Source organism: Lagopus leucura, unplaced genomic scaffold, assembly GCF_019238085.1.
Source record: "Lagopus leucura isolate 7727_CA_CO unplaced genomic scaffold, USGS_WTPT01 Super-Scaffold_100021, whole genome shotgun sequence".
NCBI classification, from domain to species: Eukaryota; Metazoa; Chordata; class Aves; order Galliformes; family Phasianidae; genus Lagopus; species Lagopus leucura.
Window position 1 is genome coordinate 7,260,045 of NW_024962274.1, and position 19,040 is coordinate 7,279,084.

The 19,040-nt window shown below is 38.2% G+C and overlaps 1 protein-coding gene across 5 annotated transcripts in view; it reads left to right on the plus strand.

Annotated features, from left to right (window-relative positions):
* Positions 1 to 19,040, plus strand: part of DOCK10 (dedicator of cytokinesis 10) — a 117,483-nt gene that overhangs the window by 53,168 nt on the left and 45,275 nt on the right. For all 5 annotated transcript variants that reach the window (XM_042878266.1, XM_042878267.1, XM_042878268.1 and 2 more), the window contains exons 9-19: positions 1,443 to 1,528; positions 3,027 to 3,110; positions 3,886 to 4,041; positions 5,559 to 5,780; positions 6,439 to 6,561; positions 7,209 to 7,291; positions 11,994 to 12,116; positions 13,266 to 13,345; positions 15,835 to 16,022; positions 16,533 to 16,598; positions 17,251 to 17,343. In XM_042878266.1, coding sequence (XP_042734200.1) covers positions 1,443 to 1,528; positions 3,027 to 3,110; positions 3,886 to 4,041; positions 5,559 to 5,780; positions 6,439 to 6,561; positions 7,209 to 7,291; positions 11,994 to 12,116; positions 13,266 to 13,345; positions 15,835 to 16,022; positions 16,533 to 16,598; positions 17,251 to 17,343 — 1,304 coding nt within the window. The remainder of the gene's footprint in view (positions 1 to 1,442; positions 1,529 to 3,026; positions 3,111 to 3,885; positions 4,042 to 5,558; positions 5,781 to 6,438; positions 6,562 to 7,208; positions 7,292 to 11,993; positions 12,117 to 13,265; positions 13,346 to 15,834; positions 16,023 to 16,532; positions 16,599 to 17,250; positions 17,344 to 19,040) is intronic.

Genomic DNA, 19,040 nt, shown 5'->3' on the forward strand with positions numbered 1-19,040 from the left:
TCAGCTAACTACCCACAGATCATTTTCAAAAGGCTGTGAGAGGGAAGTAAAGCTGCTCGCCTTAAAGTCAGCAGGAACAGCATGGCTCTGCTTTGCTTATGCAGCTTTTTTTCAAGAGTAGTTCACCCTGTCAGTGATCTTGCTGGTACATTGTGTTTTACTGTCTTGGGTCTCAAGAAAGCTTTAAAGAATCTGCTCTTGGGGAAAGATTCTTTTTCCAGCATTTTGTTTTTCTTTAAACATCTGGAGTTAATGATTTAAAAAAAAAAAACCACCAGCTGTTGGTGTATTGCTCTTTCTCTGGAAGCTTACTGACTTTTCATTTCTTGCTTTTGTGACTTTGCATATTAATATGCCTTGACCGTGTAGGAAAGAATTAGATGCTTGGTTATACTGTACTCTTTATGAGACAACAATTCATCATTTTCACATAATAAATCCATGTTCAGTTTGATGAATCCTAGCTAAAACTGTATAACTGAAAACACTTGAAACTTTAGTAAAAATTATCACCACCACTTACATTATGAACTAAATCAAAGCTTTGAACCCCATGCATCTGAATCTCGAGGAAGTTCAGAGTTAACTGAAGGCTTTAACCTAGTGTTTATAATAAATTCTGATCTGGGGGGGGGTCAGAAAGCTCTTCATATAGCCAAAGATATGTTTTTATGATTGGGAGGCACGAGGGATTTGCACTTCAGAATCAGAGAAGTGCTTTTGAAAATTCCACCCATTAGGGTATTAAGTAACAGGAAGAGAAATGCATGTGAAGCATCAAAGACATAAGGTTAACAGAAAACAGTTTTTAGGGGTAAAAATGCCGATAGCATCATAGCACGTTCCTCTTGCTCGTTAGCTTGTCAAAAGGCATGATTCTTTCTTGGCAGAAGGGCCCTGAATGTCTGTAGTGACTTATTTCACGTTGGTCTGAAAGAAAGAGCCAAATAAAAGATTTGCTGTATAGTGCTGTTTTCTGGAAATGTAGATTTGCAGCTTTTGGAGTCCAGACTTTCTTCTCAAAGAGCAGATAGGGTCCTGTCTGCCTCACTGACTGCACTGAAAACTCATTTTACTGGGAGTCCAAAATCTTTGGGTTGGCATAAATTCTCAGGGTTGTCTTGGGAGGGACAGAGAGAGCAAAGGAAGATGTCTTTGTTGTGGACACGAATATTTGTCATGGATGGATGTGCCAGACACTTCAGCAAGTAGAGTCCAGCATCTTTGGAAGCTTAAATACAGTCTCTGTTATAGTAAACACTGCTGGGAGATGAGGTTGGGGTGAACAAAGGTCACATCAGTATCTCCTCTATTTTAGAGAGGGATTCTAAGAGAGAACAAAAAGGAATCGGATGGGGATTGATTTTTAAAACCCACTGGTAAGAGCAAGCATAACAAAAACATTGACCTATTTATTTATTTACTTGTTTCCCTTTTTCAAGACCCTGCAGAAGCTTCAGTGAATTATGATTGCTCTCAAGAAGAGGCTGATTCTTCAGAGAACACCTTGCATCCAGACTTTGCAAAAGTAATGGCTGTTACGTTTGTCCTTACACGCTGAGTGGAAAGTGCTGCCTAGGTCAAAATGCCTGCCAACAGATGATCATTACTGTTGTAAAAGGTTTAAAAATAGAATACACCCCATTTTGTGTGTTAGAGCCATGATAAATGATGGAAATAAAATTATTTCTGAGTTGATGGCTTTGTATAAATGAAAAGAATTCCACTGGGTGTAAAGAAAGTACATGCTTGCTTAAGTGCTTTGATTTATACCTGTGAAGTCAATAAGGATCTAACCCCTGCAGTTGTTTATAAAGTATTTACTTTTTTAACCTGCATTTCACAGACTTTGGCCCTTAGAGAGACAAGGTTTCCTATATGACTTGCAGCACTTAAAGGAAACAAGCTGCAAACTGTTCATCACCTTCGCTAAATTCATTGAAAGATGTCTGTGGAGATATTTTTTCTTCTAGATCTCTCAGACTGCACCATGCAAATGAGATAATTGTTGAAGGTGCTAAAATGAGGAGAAGCTGGGTTGGATGTATATCGTCACTGGTTTTCTTAGGTTAATGTATGATGTTTGTCACCTTCTGTCATGGAGCATCTATAGATGCTATCTACTTGTACGTCCATACAGCAAAATGCTGCCTGAGAATATTATTCCTACAGATTTGAATGAAAATGAGAACAGAATTTGGTTTACATTTTACTTTAGGTCATATTCATATTTATGAAATGCTCACACAATTAAAATAGCTACGACTAGAACAAAAGATAAATCACTGTGTTCATGTGGGAGGGCAACAATAGTTTTTGATCATTTTCTCAGTAGGCAAATGCTTTCTTTACTACAGATAGTTCAGTTAAAGCAAGTGCTTTCTTTACTGGTGGCCTGCAATGCTAAAATAAATGCTCTGCAAGTTGTTTTTTGCTTGTATTGCCCTTTATATAGTTAGTTCTTCTTTTTACCCCTTGCTTTGTATGCCTGGCTGCAGTAACCAGGGCCTGCCCCTCATCTCCTGATCCTGTATCTGCCTGAAACAAGGACAGAAAGATGGGTGGGGAGAGGACTCCCAAGCCTGACATTTGTGGGTGTTCTGCAGCCTGTGGGATTCTGCCTGTTTGAAAGGCAGGACAACACTTTCCCACTCTCCTCTCTGCATTCCCTGCAACAAAAATGGTTTTGTGGGAGTCTGTTTTTCCCTGGGGTTGTGAATCCCCAAAGTGTTTTCAGCGTGGTGAGCCACTATTCTGACATCTTAACAATGGACTTTTAGTAAAATATATGAACTTGAGTTACTTAATTGGTCTTCTTTTGGGTTCCTTTGAAGTATATTGCAGGCTGAAAATTCTTCTTCACGAAGGCATAACCTTCAAAGAATGTTTGAAAGCACCTTGGAATACCTGGTGCAGAAGTGAGGGCTGTTATTATAAGTGACACATTGGTCATTCATTTAAAGGTTTAACAACTCTATGGGTTTCTGTTCTTGTGCAGAAAATTAATTTATTGTCTGTCATTACAGTACACCACAGAAACAGAAGAAACAGTGAAAGCTTCTCGAAATACAGAGCGACTAAATCTTTTCTCCTTGGATCCTGATATAGCAGTAAGTAAAGTTACCTTTTCAAGTTCCTATAAGTTTTTAAATACAGATGCTGAGGTAACAGGGTTAGCTAAGCTACCTGTGTGGCTGGGAGTTCAGTGAGCTACTGAGAGTTCTGCCCTGTGCTAATCTCACTTGTGTGCACGGGACTGTTAGGCTGAAAATAAAATTAGAATGGAAATGGTGTTTCTTTTCAGCTTCAAAATGAGTAGGGGGAAAAATGCTGTCCCTGCTCTGCAGAGGTTTGTGTATAGACTGCCCTTACCTGATCGCAAAATGTTTGCAGTTGGGTGGGACCTCTGGAGGTTATCTTGTCTGGTGTAGCTGAACTTTGAGTCAGTAAAGCAGACTGAAAATACTACAGAAGCAGAACCTTTCATTGGACTAGGAATGTCACAGTAACAGATTTTTATTGTTATTCAGTGCACTGAATTTGACTGCAAAATGTGAATGGGTTTAAAAAGCGGGAGGTACAATTGGAGGCATACAAGTTTATGTATGTGAAAGAAGTTTAGCTGGAAATGGGAAGAAAGGTAGATTGCTTTTCTTCTTATCCTCAGCTTGTTTATTTAGTGTTAGACTTCATGATTAAAATAGCATTTCTGTTTGTGCTAAATGAATGCTTGTTGGCTGACTGAAGAAGGAATATGGAGATATCAGCAGTGATTTTGTGAGGATTTTCAGGTAATTCGGTGATAGTAAACACCTCTAGAAAGCTTTCTGAGTTTTGGATTATCGTGCTTTTTCCATATATAACTAACCACCTAACGTATTTCAGTCAGTGAATCCTCTGAAAAAGGAGTTTCCAGGGACAAACTCAGTGATCAAGCCATTTGAAGAAAAACCTGCTAAGCGGATCCTGATAACTTGTAAATCCCTCAGTTTGAATCTGCAGGCCTGCATTACTGAAAATGAAAATGATCCTTCAACTAATGTAAGCTTTCATTGTTTCCCTGTGTGCTTTTTCATTTTCTCCCCCATCAAAAAAAGACTTCCTCTGCACTTTCTACGCTTGGTAAGCTCCCCCTCAGCCTATCCCTTTGAAACGAGTAATGAGGCTGGGGAACCTTCCAGCACTTTGAGGCTGATTTAGATTGCAAACTTTTAGCTACAGTGGAATGGGGAATTGAAGACGTTAAGACTCTTGAGGATCCTTAACAGTTGCTATAAGAACAAGTTTAAACTGCAAAAGTTTATGTAAGGAGGCAATTGAATATCAGTTGGTGGTGGGTAAGAGGTATTCTTAGTTGTTTTTCTCAGAGAGTTAGGGGGCCAGACAGATTAAATTACAGATGAGAAGGCAAATAGAAAGGACTGGATGCTTCATCGAGTAAGAAAGCCCAGAGTTAGAAATAAATATATATATTTAGAAAAAAAAAAAAGGACAAAGCATAAAATTTTGTTTATGTTTACTTTAAGAAAAAAGTGCAGGGAAAGGGAAGTTGTCGTTATCAGTCCATAGCTTTAGGTTAATTCTCCTCAGAAGCAGGGAAGGTTTTGAGAAATGTGTCCTGGAAACTCAACTTTCATATATTCCATGAAGCATTGATTTTTATTTTGTTTGTGTATTTCCATATGACGATGACCTCTCCAGTGAGTGCATATTCTGCATAATGTGATCAATACTTTTTTGGCAGACTGGAATAGCTGTTTAAGGGAGCTCATGATAACTGAACCAAGGGCATGCACTTGTTCATTACTGAGCAAAAACAAAACAAAAACAAAAGCCTCAGTTTGTACCTGTTTGTACATTGCCCTTATCTCCTGAGTTTTAAGATTCTGATTTCCAAACAGCTCAGAACTTGTCATCACAAGTTCGTCTCTCTTATCCTGACTGATGTGTTTCATCAGAATAGTGAAGGCTCTATAGAGGTTACTTACAGTCATACAATTTAATTCCCTGGCACTATGGGATAGAACAAGTGGGTACTGTCAGAGCTGTTTGTATGTTCTTGGTTTCCTAGCAGAATAGAATGTGTGTTTCCCCCTGAATAACACACCCACGCGTTTGCGTTTGTACCAGTAAACGTTTTTCATCTCATTACATTTGTCATCATTTCTGGTCACATTTCTGATGATCCCTGGAAGGCTCACCCTCACTATCCATTCTTTTATAATGAGCACAAATTTGCATTAAAATTATTCTGTAGCATTTCTCTGAGGCCTGTTAATTTACTCTAATCATCAGCTGCAACAGAGACATTTCTGTATTCTTTCTGCAAGTTTCTGTGTTAGCTGCTGATTGCTATTCTGGCCCAGTGTCAATGAGCTACCTTTAAAAGCCCCTAAATGTTGGAATCTTTGTTGCTGGGTGAACATGTGTTTTCAATGAATCTCATAATTTGTAAACAGTCTTCGTTTACTTTCTTTTTTCTAGCTCTATGGTTCTAGTAAAAGATTTTAATCTCTCTCTTGGTTACTGCATTGTTTTGTTTCTGGTGTTTTCTCCAGGTGGAGCCTTTCTTTGTGAGCGTGGCCCTTTATGATGTCAGGGATGGCAGGAAGATGTCTGCTGATTTTCATGTGGATTTGAACCATGCTCTTGTCAGACAGATGATTTCAGGTTCTTCATTTTCATTAGAAAATGGCACTGTTGAAAATATAGACTCAAATGAAGTGGAAGAACCACAGGTCAGGGGGTTCCCAGAAGAATGGCTGAAGTACCCAAAGCAGGTATTCCATGTGTGTGGCTTATGTGACTTAGTGCTCTCATGACTAATTTTAGTTCAGTAGTATTAATTTTCATTGGAGACTTTTTCTACTACCATTGGTTCTTTTTTCATAACATGCTTTTTTCTAACAGTATATATCAATGGTACTTGGATATAGATGCATAATATTTACATTCCATTCACAATTCAAATAATTAATGTCTGCATTTAGAGAGACCAAACACATTTCCTGAATTCTTTGGGTTCATTCACTGATGTTCTTCAAACCAACCAATCAAAACTGAACTTAAAGCCTCATCTAAACACAGTTGATCTCCAAGTACTCCCATGTTCTTGCCCTGTGTTGCATTTCTTCTCAGTGCCATTCCCATGAGGTGTGGCTGCTATTAGTGTTGTCTCAGACAAATGGTTAGGTTAGGTGATTCTAGCGTTTCTTCACTTCAGTTAGTGTCTTTGCCAGGTGCTGAGGGCACAGTCTTACTGCAGAGCTAAAATGAAGATTTTAGTTTCCCTTTGACTGTCTTGAATGCATGGAGATATCCTTTGTAATGTCTTCTGAATTTGGTTTGATGGCATTTCCATAAGCAAAGAGCATTGGCAGTATTTCATTTCATCCGTATTGCCTTATACTTTTTTACTGTTCTCTTTTCTGTTCTCAGGCTCTTTTCTCCATAAGTAATCCTCATTCTGAGATCGTATTGGTAGCAAAAATAGAGAAGGTGCTCACAGGAAACATTGCCAGCAGTGCTGAGCCTTACATTAAGAATCCTGATTCTTATAAGGTAATGTAACATGAACAAGTTCCCTCTCTGTAAGTTTCCACCTATTGGAAGCTGAAGGCATTGGCAATTCTGCTTGCGAATCTCACCAGTCCTAAGAAAGCAAATGCCCAAACTCCACTAACTTTGTTAAGGTAAATTATTATGTGGTGACCAACTACAATCTTATAAATGTTTTAACCCAGGTATGCAAAATGAAAAAAAAAAAAGCCATTTTGACTGAAGCGTATGAATCCGTGCATGGTGCATTCCTATGCTAGTTATGTCCTAGCAAAGTGAAATTCTGTTTCAGTAATCTTTTATGAATTCTGAACTAGTGCACTTTGTATGCTCACATAACTGGGGTAGGCACCTACCCGTGTCTGAGAACAGGCAGAGCATTTGCCATAGATGTATGAAAGCAAACTGGAATGGTAATTTAACTGCTGTAGTTCTGGCTGAAAGGACACTGAAGAGGTTTAACGTGTCAGCAGTTCCATGATGCCTCTCCTGTCCATTGCAGAACCTTCTGTCATGGGCAGTATCAGATCCAATTGTTTTGGAGCCACTACAGCCTCTCCAGCAGAGTTTGTTATCCTGTGCTGTAGATATTACTGGCACATTGGTGACACAATTCATTGTTTTTTTGGTGTTCTTTTTTTGTTTTGTAGTGTGCGCAGAAAGTGTTAAAATCCAATAAACAATTCTGTAGCAAGCTGGGAAAATACCGCATGCCATTTGCTTGGTCAGTGAGGTATGTATTAATTCTTTTTATAATTTGTAGTAACATCTTATACACTATTCTACTCTTGAATTTGTATCATCTTATTGCTTTTCGCTTGTTCTGCCTAAAGCTAAGCAAAGTTTTCTGTGTGATGCAGACCCCAGAAGATCCTGCAGCTTTATTAGTTCATTGCCCTATTTCTCACATAGATGAGTATTGGTCAATTTCTCATTAAATGTTACTGTGTTGGAATCTTTTATTTAAGTAAGTAGTGAAGTTGCCAGAGAGTAACAGAGGTAACTGACAGATTATCTGGGTATCGTGAGCACCACTAGTGATCTGATGCTAAAAATTACTGAAAGGTTTTCAAAGTCACAGTTTTTACAATCATTTCCTACAAAGATAGTTACTGTCAGATACAAGGATGTAATGGCCACCTAAAGTACAGATTCAACAGTCTGAAATTCTGCTTGTTACATTTCAAGTTAGTATGACCAAGAACCTGGAGTAATAGTGATCCAAGTACAGTGCATTAGGCCATGGAAATGAGAATGCTTTAGGTACTTTTGCAGTTTTATTGGTTATTAGATGAAAGAGACCTGTTACATTCTTGTTTGCTCTAGCTCTGTGATAACAGATCTCTCTGACCAAGCTACTCTGTGTGTCCCTCTGGCAGCACTGTCTTTCTGCCATGCATGGAGCAGGGAATACAATATTTTATATTCTCTATGAAAAGGAAAGCTCATCCATCAGCAAGCACAAGCAATCCTCTTTTTCTGTTCTGACACAGCTGGCCTGCTGGAAGGCTGCCTGAAGCTGTAGAAAGGAAGAAGGAAAAAGCATTAGGTGAAAAAGTCATGTGTGGTGCTATCCATGACCATTAGGGATGGCTCTGTGGCTGTGTTCGTCTGGTGTGGAAGTAGGGGGTACCAGAATCACATGGTTTGTCCTTTGACATGTAGGTGAAAACTTGTGTTTTTAGTATACGGAGCTTGGATGGCAAAGGAGCAAATACAAAGATATGGCCATTTGAGGAATCATTTATTTTTCACTGACATTTTTTTTCCTCAGTATCCAGTGGGAACAGGAAAAGTGGGCATGTGCTCAGGAGAAGGGCAGAAAAATGTGCTCTGATCTGTCACAGCAAGCTCAAGGGTGTTCATTAATACAGTAGTACTGTATTAAAGCCAAAGGGCCATTCATCAGAATGATATTGATGGGTGTCTGTTTTTTTTATTGATGGGCTACTTTTAGCATGTAATAGATGGTATGGTGGCAAGAGGTGCAGGCTGGGCGACAGGCTGGCTTGAGGCTTTTTGTTAGCTCTGTCCTGGCTGACTGTTGCTGGTGGCTCTACCTTCAGTTATTGTCCTGTAATTCAGTCATTGCTTGTGTGTGTGCCTCAGTACAAATGGGGATTGGGTACTCAGGAGCCTGAGCCTTCCTCAGCCTTCCTCTGTTGGTGTTATTTTCCTCAGGAAAGTAAGACTGAAAAGACCTTCACATTGTGCTGTATCTTACACTTTCTGTAGGAGAGCATCAAATCATGCCTAAATATGTTTAACCAATATTCTAGCTATGATTTCCCACATAGAAATAGAAATATGTGCTTGTGTTAGCAGATGGAGAGCAAGCTCAACATTTCGTAGGCAGTTACAGTGTGTGCATTACACAGATGGCCTGCACGTGAGCAGAGGATGTACCTGGAGTTTATGGACATCCCTCAGTTCCAGCAGGCAGAAGTTTTGGATGTCATCCTACTTCAGTGGTTCACTACCCATAACATTAAGGAGCTTTCCTTCCATCTGTGTGATTAATTACTGAAAATACATTCGGGTGTATTTATCAGCTCTTAAAACTTTTCATTATTACTTATTTATGGGGATAACAGTGTAAAGATTGTTATCCAAATAAACCACATGTAGGATCTCGTTGGCATCAGTGGAGTTGCACAAGGAATTTATTTAGATCATTGTGTCAAATTTTGCCCTCATTTACATCTATTTGTGTTTTAACATTACTCAGAACACTCTTCAGTGAAAGCAAAGTATAATTTGGCTCTGTGCAAACTATTTCTATTTTCTCAGCTTGAAAATAGAAGTTTCCACTGGAGAGTATCATGTTACAGGGGGAAAAAAATGGTCTGACTGGGATAAATAGCAAAACCCTGCATTTGAAATAACTGGAAAACACATTTCCATTCTGGCATTAGCCTCACTCCTGTTTTTCTGCAGAAATATTTCCCCCTGCAAGCAATTGCAGATGACCACAATGTGATTTTTACATATATGTTTAGGGAGTCAAAGTCTGACAGTGAGTTTTATACAAGTGACTGAAACTTTAGTTATCTTATGTGGCATCCAGTTTTACCATCATGGAAAAGAATGACTAAGGGTTCCTTCCTGACTGATTTCTTGCTGTCACTGGTGTAATCTGGTGCCTATATGCTCTCACAGGTATACAGTTTATGTTAGAATTGCAATGTGTCAGAATCATTTTCTACTGAAAAGTGTGTTTCAGTGTGAAATTACTGACCTTGTGTAGATTTTCTGCATTTGAATAGTTGTTGTAATTGTAGGCTATCAGCTGATTATATCAGAACAGTTAAATAATTGAAACATTCAAAATACTGGAAAAGTATCATTTTCTATAGTGAAATCTGACAATTTCTTCAGGATTTTAGTTTTGTTTTTTTCTTTATAAGATCTTCTAATAAGTAAGTAGCAGGTAGTAAGGAATCATTAATATATTAGGTAAGTATTGGACTCCTGAGCTGTTGAAGTGCTTTGCTACATTTGCTTTTCCTTGACCTTGCCACTCATTGTTCTAAAATGCCTTTGGTATGTTCACGGTGATAAGGTGCTCCATCTGTGCCCAGGAACTGAATGGATCCAGCAAAACGTGGGAATGCAGTTGTTGAACTGCAGGTGTAAAACATGTAATACTGCTACTGTGACAGTTCTTCAACTTTAAAGAGCTGGGAGCATGAATATGTCCTTATAGTTTGACCAGCAGTAAGCAGTCAAACTCTGCTCTGAATGCAGGAAGTTTGCATTTGTGAGAATCAGCTTGCTTTCCATGGATGTCTGAATTGCGCCTGTAGTGGCAAGTGCTCTTGGAGTGAGCTACTTCCAACACAGATCTGGTTCTGTGCGCTATGAACAGCCCCAGCCTGGTTCACAAAGTGCCTCTTTAACCGAGTGTGCTGAGCACCAGGATGGGAATTATTCATAGGTTCCAACAGAAGCTGGGTTTGCTCAGCAACCCCAGTGCAGAGCCCAGTGGCACAGCTAAAATGCTTTCTCAATGTTCTGGTCCTCTCTGGTAGTCTGGAGAAGGAGGAAACAATGCTGAGCTCGTCATAATGTCACCGATACTGTAATAGTTATTTAATCTTATCTTTTGTCTTTTTTTCCATCAGTGGTTTAATAGGATTTGTAAAATAAGAGATGGCTGCCAGAAGTTGGGTCTGGTTTCTTCCTAGTAACTTAAAATATTTGATGCTGGTGTGGACTCTATTCCCTGTAAATCCTGAAAGCAAAAATCTGATAGAAGAGGGCCTATTATTCTTTACAGTTACAAGGAAATGAAATAGTAGTGTTTTTCTCAGTTAATTAATTAAAGCCAGGGTGCGTTTGTGCTCGTTCTTGGGATCTTCTTCCAAGGGTTTACTCCATTATTTTGCATCTGGCAGCGATTTGTGCTGGCATCAGTTACTCTTCTCCCTGGCAGTGAAACAGAGAAGTAAATTAAAGAAGAAAGATTGGCCAAATGATTCACAAAACAGCACTTAGTGTCAAGAACATTTTACTTTTGTTAAGCAATGTTTTAGCGTACAGCGGTTGAATCCAAAGTTCATTAATTTGGATAGCTGCTACATTATCCAGTCCAGCCAATGTGTGTGACCCTTGGGGCTGTACAAAGGGCATTGCAGTGTCTTAATTAAATCCTGCAAGTGTCAACGAGCAGGAATGGAAATATCTGAGCATGTTTTCCTGCGTGCACGATAGCTGATACTTATTGTTCCCAGTTATAAACCATATCCTTTCTTTCCATTTCACTTGGCACTTAGTAACTGGTTCACCAAAAATTTAGTTAGTGTTCCGCAAGCCTGTTTTTTGAAGGAAAGCTGAGGCACGGTGAGTTGATGTCTTGCTTCTGGAAGACACAGAACAGATTTAATGCATGAGAAAACTCTCTAGGGGTCTCTACCCTGGTTTTGCATAAGCGCATGCTTCTTTACGTGATGAGATGTAATGGCTGCAATTTGATGTTTTGCCATAATTTGTTTAATTAAAATGATCAATGGAGGGTGGAGTAGGAAGCGGGCTCTGGTGAAGTACACTTCAGCTTTCTCCGTTGAGACTTAACAAAACATAAAGGGAGGAAAAATGAGTGGATGCTGAGCTGGATGATGATTATCTGTTCTAGCACTAAAATGCAGGAACTCTAAGATGTCAACAGTCAGGCTACATCTGAGGTGACTTGGGACTGTTTGCATAGTGTAAGATCCTTAACTCTTTGCAGAGCTGGGGCAGTGTGTGTAAATACACTGGAACTGTCTCTGCTCCTGCAGAGGTACACCTCTGAAAAGCTTTCGTGTGTGAAGCTCTGCAGAAAGTTCTTAAATCTGTGGAAGAGTTCAGGTCATATCCTTATTAAAAGATGACGTGACAATTCCAAGCATTCAAATTGATGTGTTTGTAAACATGTTACTTTTCTTTCTTTATAGACCAGTGTTCAAAGATAATCAGGGAAACGTTGACAGAGACTCACGATTCTCACCTTTGTTCAGGCAAGAAAGTAATAAGATTTCCATGGAAGATTTGATTAAGCTAATAGCCGAATACAGAAGGTAAGGAGTGCTTTTTAATTCTATTTGAGAAGGTATAAAAGCTTTATAAAGCTGTGAAAATTATTTTTCACAGTTTTTTTTCATCGTTTAGCGCAATATGCCAAAGTAGCCATATTATGAATTGGTGTTTTTCACATTAGTCAGTGTCTGCCAAAGACTGCTTTAGATTTTCTAGTTTTCCTGGAAAGTCATTTGGCACATTAATAAATATTGCTGTAACCTAAAGATAGTAATTTTTAAAATTAGCTTCTGCCCTTCCATCAGAGGAGATGCAGGTAAAGGAACCAGCAGAGGATAGTATCATAAAAACAAAATCAAACACATAGAACTGTGAGAAAGTGTTCTTTAATAGTTTCTCTGTTCCTGGTTTGGTTTGTTTGAGTCTCCGTGTCAAGCTGCAGAGAGAACATTTGAAAGAAAAAGCTTTTCCAAGCTTAAACTTCTTCTTTACTCCAGAAGAAATAATAATATCATCTAGAAATATTATAATAAACTTTTCCTGTTCCATTTATGTGAGATCACAGAAAGATTGAGTATCTACTAGGGAAATTGGATCAATGTCTTAATCACTTGGATTACCTTACTGTTACTAATTGGTAAACTTTGTTGACATTCTTGGTATTTGAATAAGAATTCTCTGCTCTTCTTGTCTGTTTGATGCATATCCCAGATAAAAAGGAATTTAGTATCATGGTTTTGGCATATTTCAAGCTGCTTAGGCACAAGGAATATGTCTCAGTCCCTTTTCGGCATAGCATTTTTCAGAAGCCATGATTCTATGAGCTCCTCATGTCTCAGAGGTCACAGAATTACTCTTAAAAAAACATTTATTTCAAACAAAAAAAAAGAAAAAGTAAGTTAATTCTTGAAAGGATAATTGTTAGTTCAGCAGTTTCTTTCTCTTCCATAACCTGTGACCGCTTGCAAAGAGAAGGCATAGAGAAGGAGTGAAACCAAGAAAGACAAAATATTTCTTCCCTCCTGTTGCATTTCTTTTGAGTCTGGCCACCAACAGGTTTATTTTAAAGGTTTTTACTATATATTTATATCTTAAATCAAGGTCTGTTTTTCATTTAGGTTTAATTCCTATTTTGGGTCTTATGTCCCTTGTTCTAATTTTCTAAAATGTTCTCATTTCTGTAATTGCAGAGCAGAGAAGATTAGCAAAATACAGACCATACCTGGCAGTTTGGAGATTGCAGTTGATTGTGTTCCTTTGGAGCATCCAAGTACGATTCCACTTTATGATTAAATGTTATAATTAAATAGGACATTGTCATAGGCTTTCTGTCCTGAATTGTGGTAATGAGACCATTTTGGTAGAACTGTCCATCACTGTGTAGAAAAATGTATGCAATTGTTTGGGAAGAGAATATGCCTGATTTTGTTTTTTCTTTTCATTTGATTACACCATTCTTTTCCTCCTTCACCTGCACAAACATGCTTTCGTGATACAACATAACCTGCTGTCTCCATATGTGATGAAAGTGCAGGGGTCACTTTTTGATATCTAAGACTTTCAGCCAAAGAACTGGCTTGGGCTTCTGTTCAGCAAGATGTTAAGAGCTTGGCACTGTCAATGTTTCCTGTGATGCATGTATCTTCTGTGAATCAGCACATATGGGATGTGATTACCAGCAGGTTTTCAGAATGCAGATGAGATGAAGGACTTTGTTCAGAGGCAACGCTGGCAAAAGTGCAACTCCTAGTACAGATGCTTCTAATTTAATCCTGTTTTAGTTTTTGTTTCAAGCGACGCATTTCTGTCCCCCGCTGTTGCAAAAAGCTCAGGACCATCTCAGTTCCTCTGAATTAAGTGTAACTGTCACTGTTGTTCAGGTATCATTACATCTATGGTCCCTTTCATTTAGTTCAGAACAAGCAGAGCAACTGCTCAGTGTCAAGATGGAGATCAGATTGGGATGTGGACAAAATGTGGTCTGTGTGGTCACAATATCTATGTATGCGTATGTTAAGATATGTGATGGTCACACATTTCATACCATCTGTACGTGGCATTAGATTTAAGAAACTTTTACTAACATTTAAAAAGAGATTTTTGTATTTGGAATCAAAAAAAAAACCAAAACCAAAAAACTTACTAACAAAGTAAGCCAAATGTTCCAAAGCAGCTTGGATCTTTCATTATTACCTGGCTCAGTTCACTGTGGCCAAGTGAAGGTCGGATGCTAAAGGTATGCACTAGTGAGGTGCTCAGTACATGTGGAAAGTCAGTGAAAATTCCCTTGAACAGTAACAGCTTACACATTTCTTTGGCACAAAGAGAATGTCTTACTTTCAGTAAGGCTATAAAAAAAATTTAAAGCTGTAAGAGATTTTAATGTTTTAATTTTAAAATTTTAAGATTTTAAAAGAGAATTAAAATCTTGATGAAAATTTGACTTTAGTCAGCTCTGAAGGAAGCCCCTGTAGCAGCTGCGTCCAGTTCTGTTGTAACACCTCCTTCCACTAAAAATAAAGGTCTTGCTTTGTGTTAAAATCTTGGCAAAAAAGAGAAGAGCCAAAGCAAAGGAAGCTGGATGCAGATGTTGTCAAGAAACCGCTGGTACAATTGTGTCTCTGGGGATGGACACTGCTCTGCTTCGTATTAACATCAATTTGTATTAGACAATTGCAGTAGATCTTTGTTTTGGTAAGATGTTATTTGAGATAGTGACAATAAGAGCTAGAGATGGGGATATATCAAGAGATGTCTGCGTTTAAGCTTGTAAGAATCTGTTGCTTTTTTGCTGCAGAAGCGGGGGGGGGGAAGGTCAAAATCATTTAGTTTTAGGAAGGGGAAGGAAAGAAAACATCAATGATGCCTGGTCCGTGCCTGTTGACAGAACTCTGGAACTGTCAGGAGGGCAGCAGCCATGTCCCCTGCTTTCCCCCCCCCAAAATAACCTTAAAACCCAGAACTGGGAGGTTCCGTCTGTGCAAAGGACAATTATGGAGAGTGGCTGATGGCCTTGCAGCATGTTTTTATGGCAATATTTATATGCAAGGGATCACCAGCTTCTTTCAGTTTCCTCCCCACAGATTGATGGGATTTTCTAGTGGGTCGCTGTTGGGTTTAAGGAAAGAATTCTTACACAGAACCTTCAAATTGCTGTTCTCAAAAATAATTCAGGACACCCCTAAGTTGATGACCCAAATCTTCTCAAGTGCTTTTATGCAAACAGTCCTCGTGTTTTTCATGCTGAGATTGCATGTCTCACTGATTCAGTGGTACAGATATACAGAGTATCTCTCCCTGTTGTCTGGGTGACAGCTTTTGTTTTCATCTTCTGTTTCTTAATTGGATTTCAGTCATCCCAATTACACCATGTATTTAATCTAGTACTGTGCTGCTTGTTTCTTCATTTTGTTTACTGTGTTATTAGATGATAGAAAGGATTAAATGAGATATTGGACTGTAAAATTAATTAGAAACTGCATCAGATATTCCTCACTTATTTCATTGAAACTGTCAGTGTACCAATGGTTGTTATGCCATCAAACACCTTCAAATACTGTGAATGTCAAAAGTTTTTCAGTGCTGCACTGTTTAACTTCAGTGAGATAAAGTGCTTAAGATTGATGTATGTAATTCTGGATTTACGTGAATGCATGTTACAGAGAAATTTGACCCACTGCATCTCAATAGTGCTTATTCTTAGTAAGACTGTATAAAAAAGGTCATAAAGGGATGGTTTTCTTTTCTGTTCTTTTGAAGATTGTGTAACTTCATCTTTCATACCAATCAAGCCATTTAATGACATAAAGGAACATCAGCCCACAGTGGAAGTTGAGGAGTTTGTACAGGAATCAACAAAATATTCTCGACCTTACAGAGTTTACAAGAACCAAATATACATATACCCAAAACACCTCAAGTATGATAGCCAAAAACATTTCAATAAGGTACAGTATGTGATGACCAATGCAGGCCAATATTGAATAGGTATGTATTACACAAGCTCTGTTATTGGAATGATGCAGTACTTATTGAAAGGAGAGGGAAATGGTGATGCAAATCACTGACATTTTTGACCTTGGCGGTCATAAAACTTTGTTACAAATTTTAATGAAATAAATTTGTGTATTAGTTTTAAGTTTTATCACTAATTCATGGACTAGCGAGAAGGAGGTAATAGTTTTTTCACAGTCTTCAGAATGTACGTATTCTAATAAAATCATGTATGCAGATGCAGTGAATCTGGAATTTTCTTTTTTAAGTGAAACTTGAGTACTGATTGCTTTTGTGTGCTGGTCACTTTATAATCTGCTTCTCTGCATTTGATTGACAGCACTGGAGGGAAGGCAGGAAGGCATTTCAAATTTGCATGTTTTTCTTAGATTTTTGAAAAGAGCTGATTTCATTTTTATGGCCATCCCAGTCCTAATCTGAGCACTAATGCATTTCCTTTTCAGGCACGGAATATAACAGTATGCATTGAATTTAAAAGCTCTGATGAAGAAGGAGCAAAGCCACTGAAGGTGAGCCACCACAAAATATATTCAGAGAGCATTATTTCTGAGAGCATTACTTATAAAGCCCAGGAAAGGGAACTGTACTGATTTGGAACAATTTAGCTTACTGTTTTTACAGTGAAACTTGCTTGGTCTGAAATTCACTATTTACCTGAATTTTCTTCCTGAGCTTAAGATGCTTCATAAGAAAAAATGAGGGAAAAAATTAGAAAACTTTAAACTTAATTCTGAACTTTGCTATTGACCAAGCTCTATAACATAATATTGTTGTCGTGTGAATTCTGCATGAATAAGCTGTCATCAAGAACCTCTGGACTGATCTGTGCCAGCAAGGGGATTGTTAACAGAAGTCAGTAAAGGCTTTATATTGTGTATTGAACCTCATTAAGATGAAGTTGCTTTTGTAAAGCTTTTTGCAGAAGGCAAGTGGAATAATTAACAGCAAGGAAGAAGTGGAAGGAGTGCATTGCTTAGAAAATTCAGGGTAATTTTCGTGGATCAATGAACTATTACTGGAAGTTTGTTTAAAAATATTAAATTGTAAGCAATTATCAATCCTTCATGGTACTGCTTTTAATGCAGGTGTGTATTAGATATACTAAGAGTGCCATCGTCAGCACAATTTGACAATGTAATCAAAGTATGTTGCTTTTCTCAGCGCATTTATGGGAAACCAGGTGGACCATTATTTACAACAGCAGCCTACACCGCTGTGCTACATCATTCCCAGAATCCAGATTTCTATGATGAGGTCAGTCTGCTTTTTTACTCATAAAATGCTTGCTAACGAGACAGGAACAAGTGTAAAGAATACCTGTTACAATTTCTTTTGTACATGTATGCAACTTTCTTATGTCAATCTACATAACTGTTATATCTCAGTGAGTCTTTCCTCTTATAAGATGTTCTGAGTACGTTTAAGATGCTGTAGAGTTGATTAGGAACAGCCTACTCTCTAAAATGCTTGTCTGAACAGCAGAAAGGATTCAATGCATCTCTGAATGTGATGGAAACAATAAACGTTATGATGAAGAATGGAAAGAAATGTCAGAACAAATCCCTCTGACACTTAAGATCTGCACTGGGACATTTTTGTTTATCCAGTGATCCGAACGGAATGTACAGTGATGTGTAGTGGCTGCAGCAAGTAGCTTAGCTCACGCTTTGGAAGATGCAGCTCTAGAATGGTGGTTGTATGTTGGCCGTTGCCAAATGCTAGATGCCCATCTTTACCATGCATTTTTACATTTCACCAACACCAACTACGATTTCCACGCTTTCTGCAAGTGAATTTAAATTCACCCTTTCAGTCAGCAGTGTATTTGATGGTGTGATAGTGCCCTATGTGTTATCTGGATTTTTCCCTACTGTTTCTGTGTAGTGATAATGCTGGCCAACAGCCCCAGCAGAGTAGTTAACCAGTGTTTTTCAAACCACTTGATCTTGGAAAAACTTCCAAACACTAAAATAGAGGTAAGGTCAGCAACTATATATATAGGCATTAATTTAAAATTTGTGTTTAGGAGCTGGGGTGGAACTTTTGCATTTTTATAGAGTAATTTAGGTTGGAAAGGACCCTTAAGATCATCATCAGATCCTGCTATCAAACTGATTTTCAGTGGTTTTGAACTACGTTTATCCTACTCCTTTGCAAGCAGTGTCAAGGGTTATAACACATTTGACAATTTGCTTCTCTGTGATCTCAGTGAGCCATTTGCTTTGGGCAAATCACTTTCAGTGTAAATGAAGAACTGAACTCAGACCTTAATAGATGAAATGGCTGGAAGAGACACACACCTATTCTAAGCGTTACTTGTATTAGTCAGAAACGACAGCAAATGCAGTCTTGAAAATAGTGTAGAATGTTATCAAAAAACTTGTCTTAATCTCCACATCTGAATGCCCATTTTGTATCTATATTTATGGTATTAGATTCTTACCCATAAGCTGATTTAATGCTGCAAATATTTACTAACAATTTCTAAGCCTTACTTTAAGCATAGCATCAGCTTGGGTAACCATTATCACAGTTCAGAAGGGCAAAGTGTCTTTTTCATTAGTTCCTATGGTAACATGTTTTGATTACTTTGTATATTTATTCCAGTAGGTTAATAATATGTCAGTTCAAATCTGTAGGGATTTGTGGACGACATGACATGGGATTTAAGAAGGACCGGAAATCCTAAATAAAAGTTGATTTTCGTGTAAGCCATGACATTATGCTGAACAAAATTTCGTTTTAGTTTCCATTTAGACTGCCTTAAAAATAAGATAACAGTGATGGCTATTTACGACTGCACTTGTAAGCGGAGTCTATAACTCTTTAATTCTATGCTCTTTTGTCTTCTGTTCTCTCATCAAAAATGCAAATACTCATCCACAAGACAGAGAAGAAAAAGGCTGTTTAATTAAAAGTGATAGATAACTTTCCTTAGCAATTTCCATAGT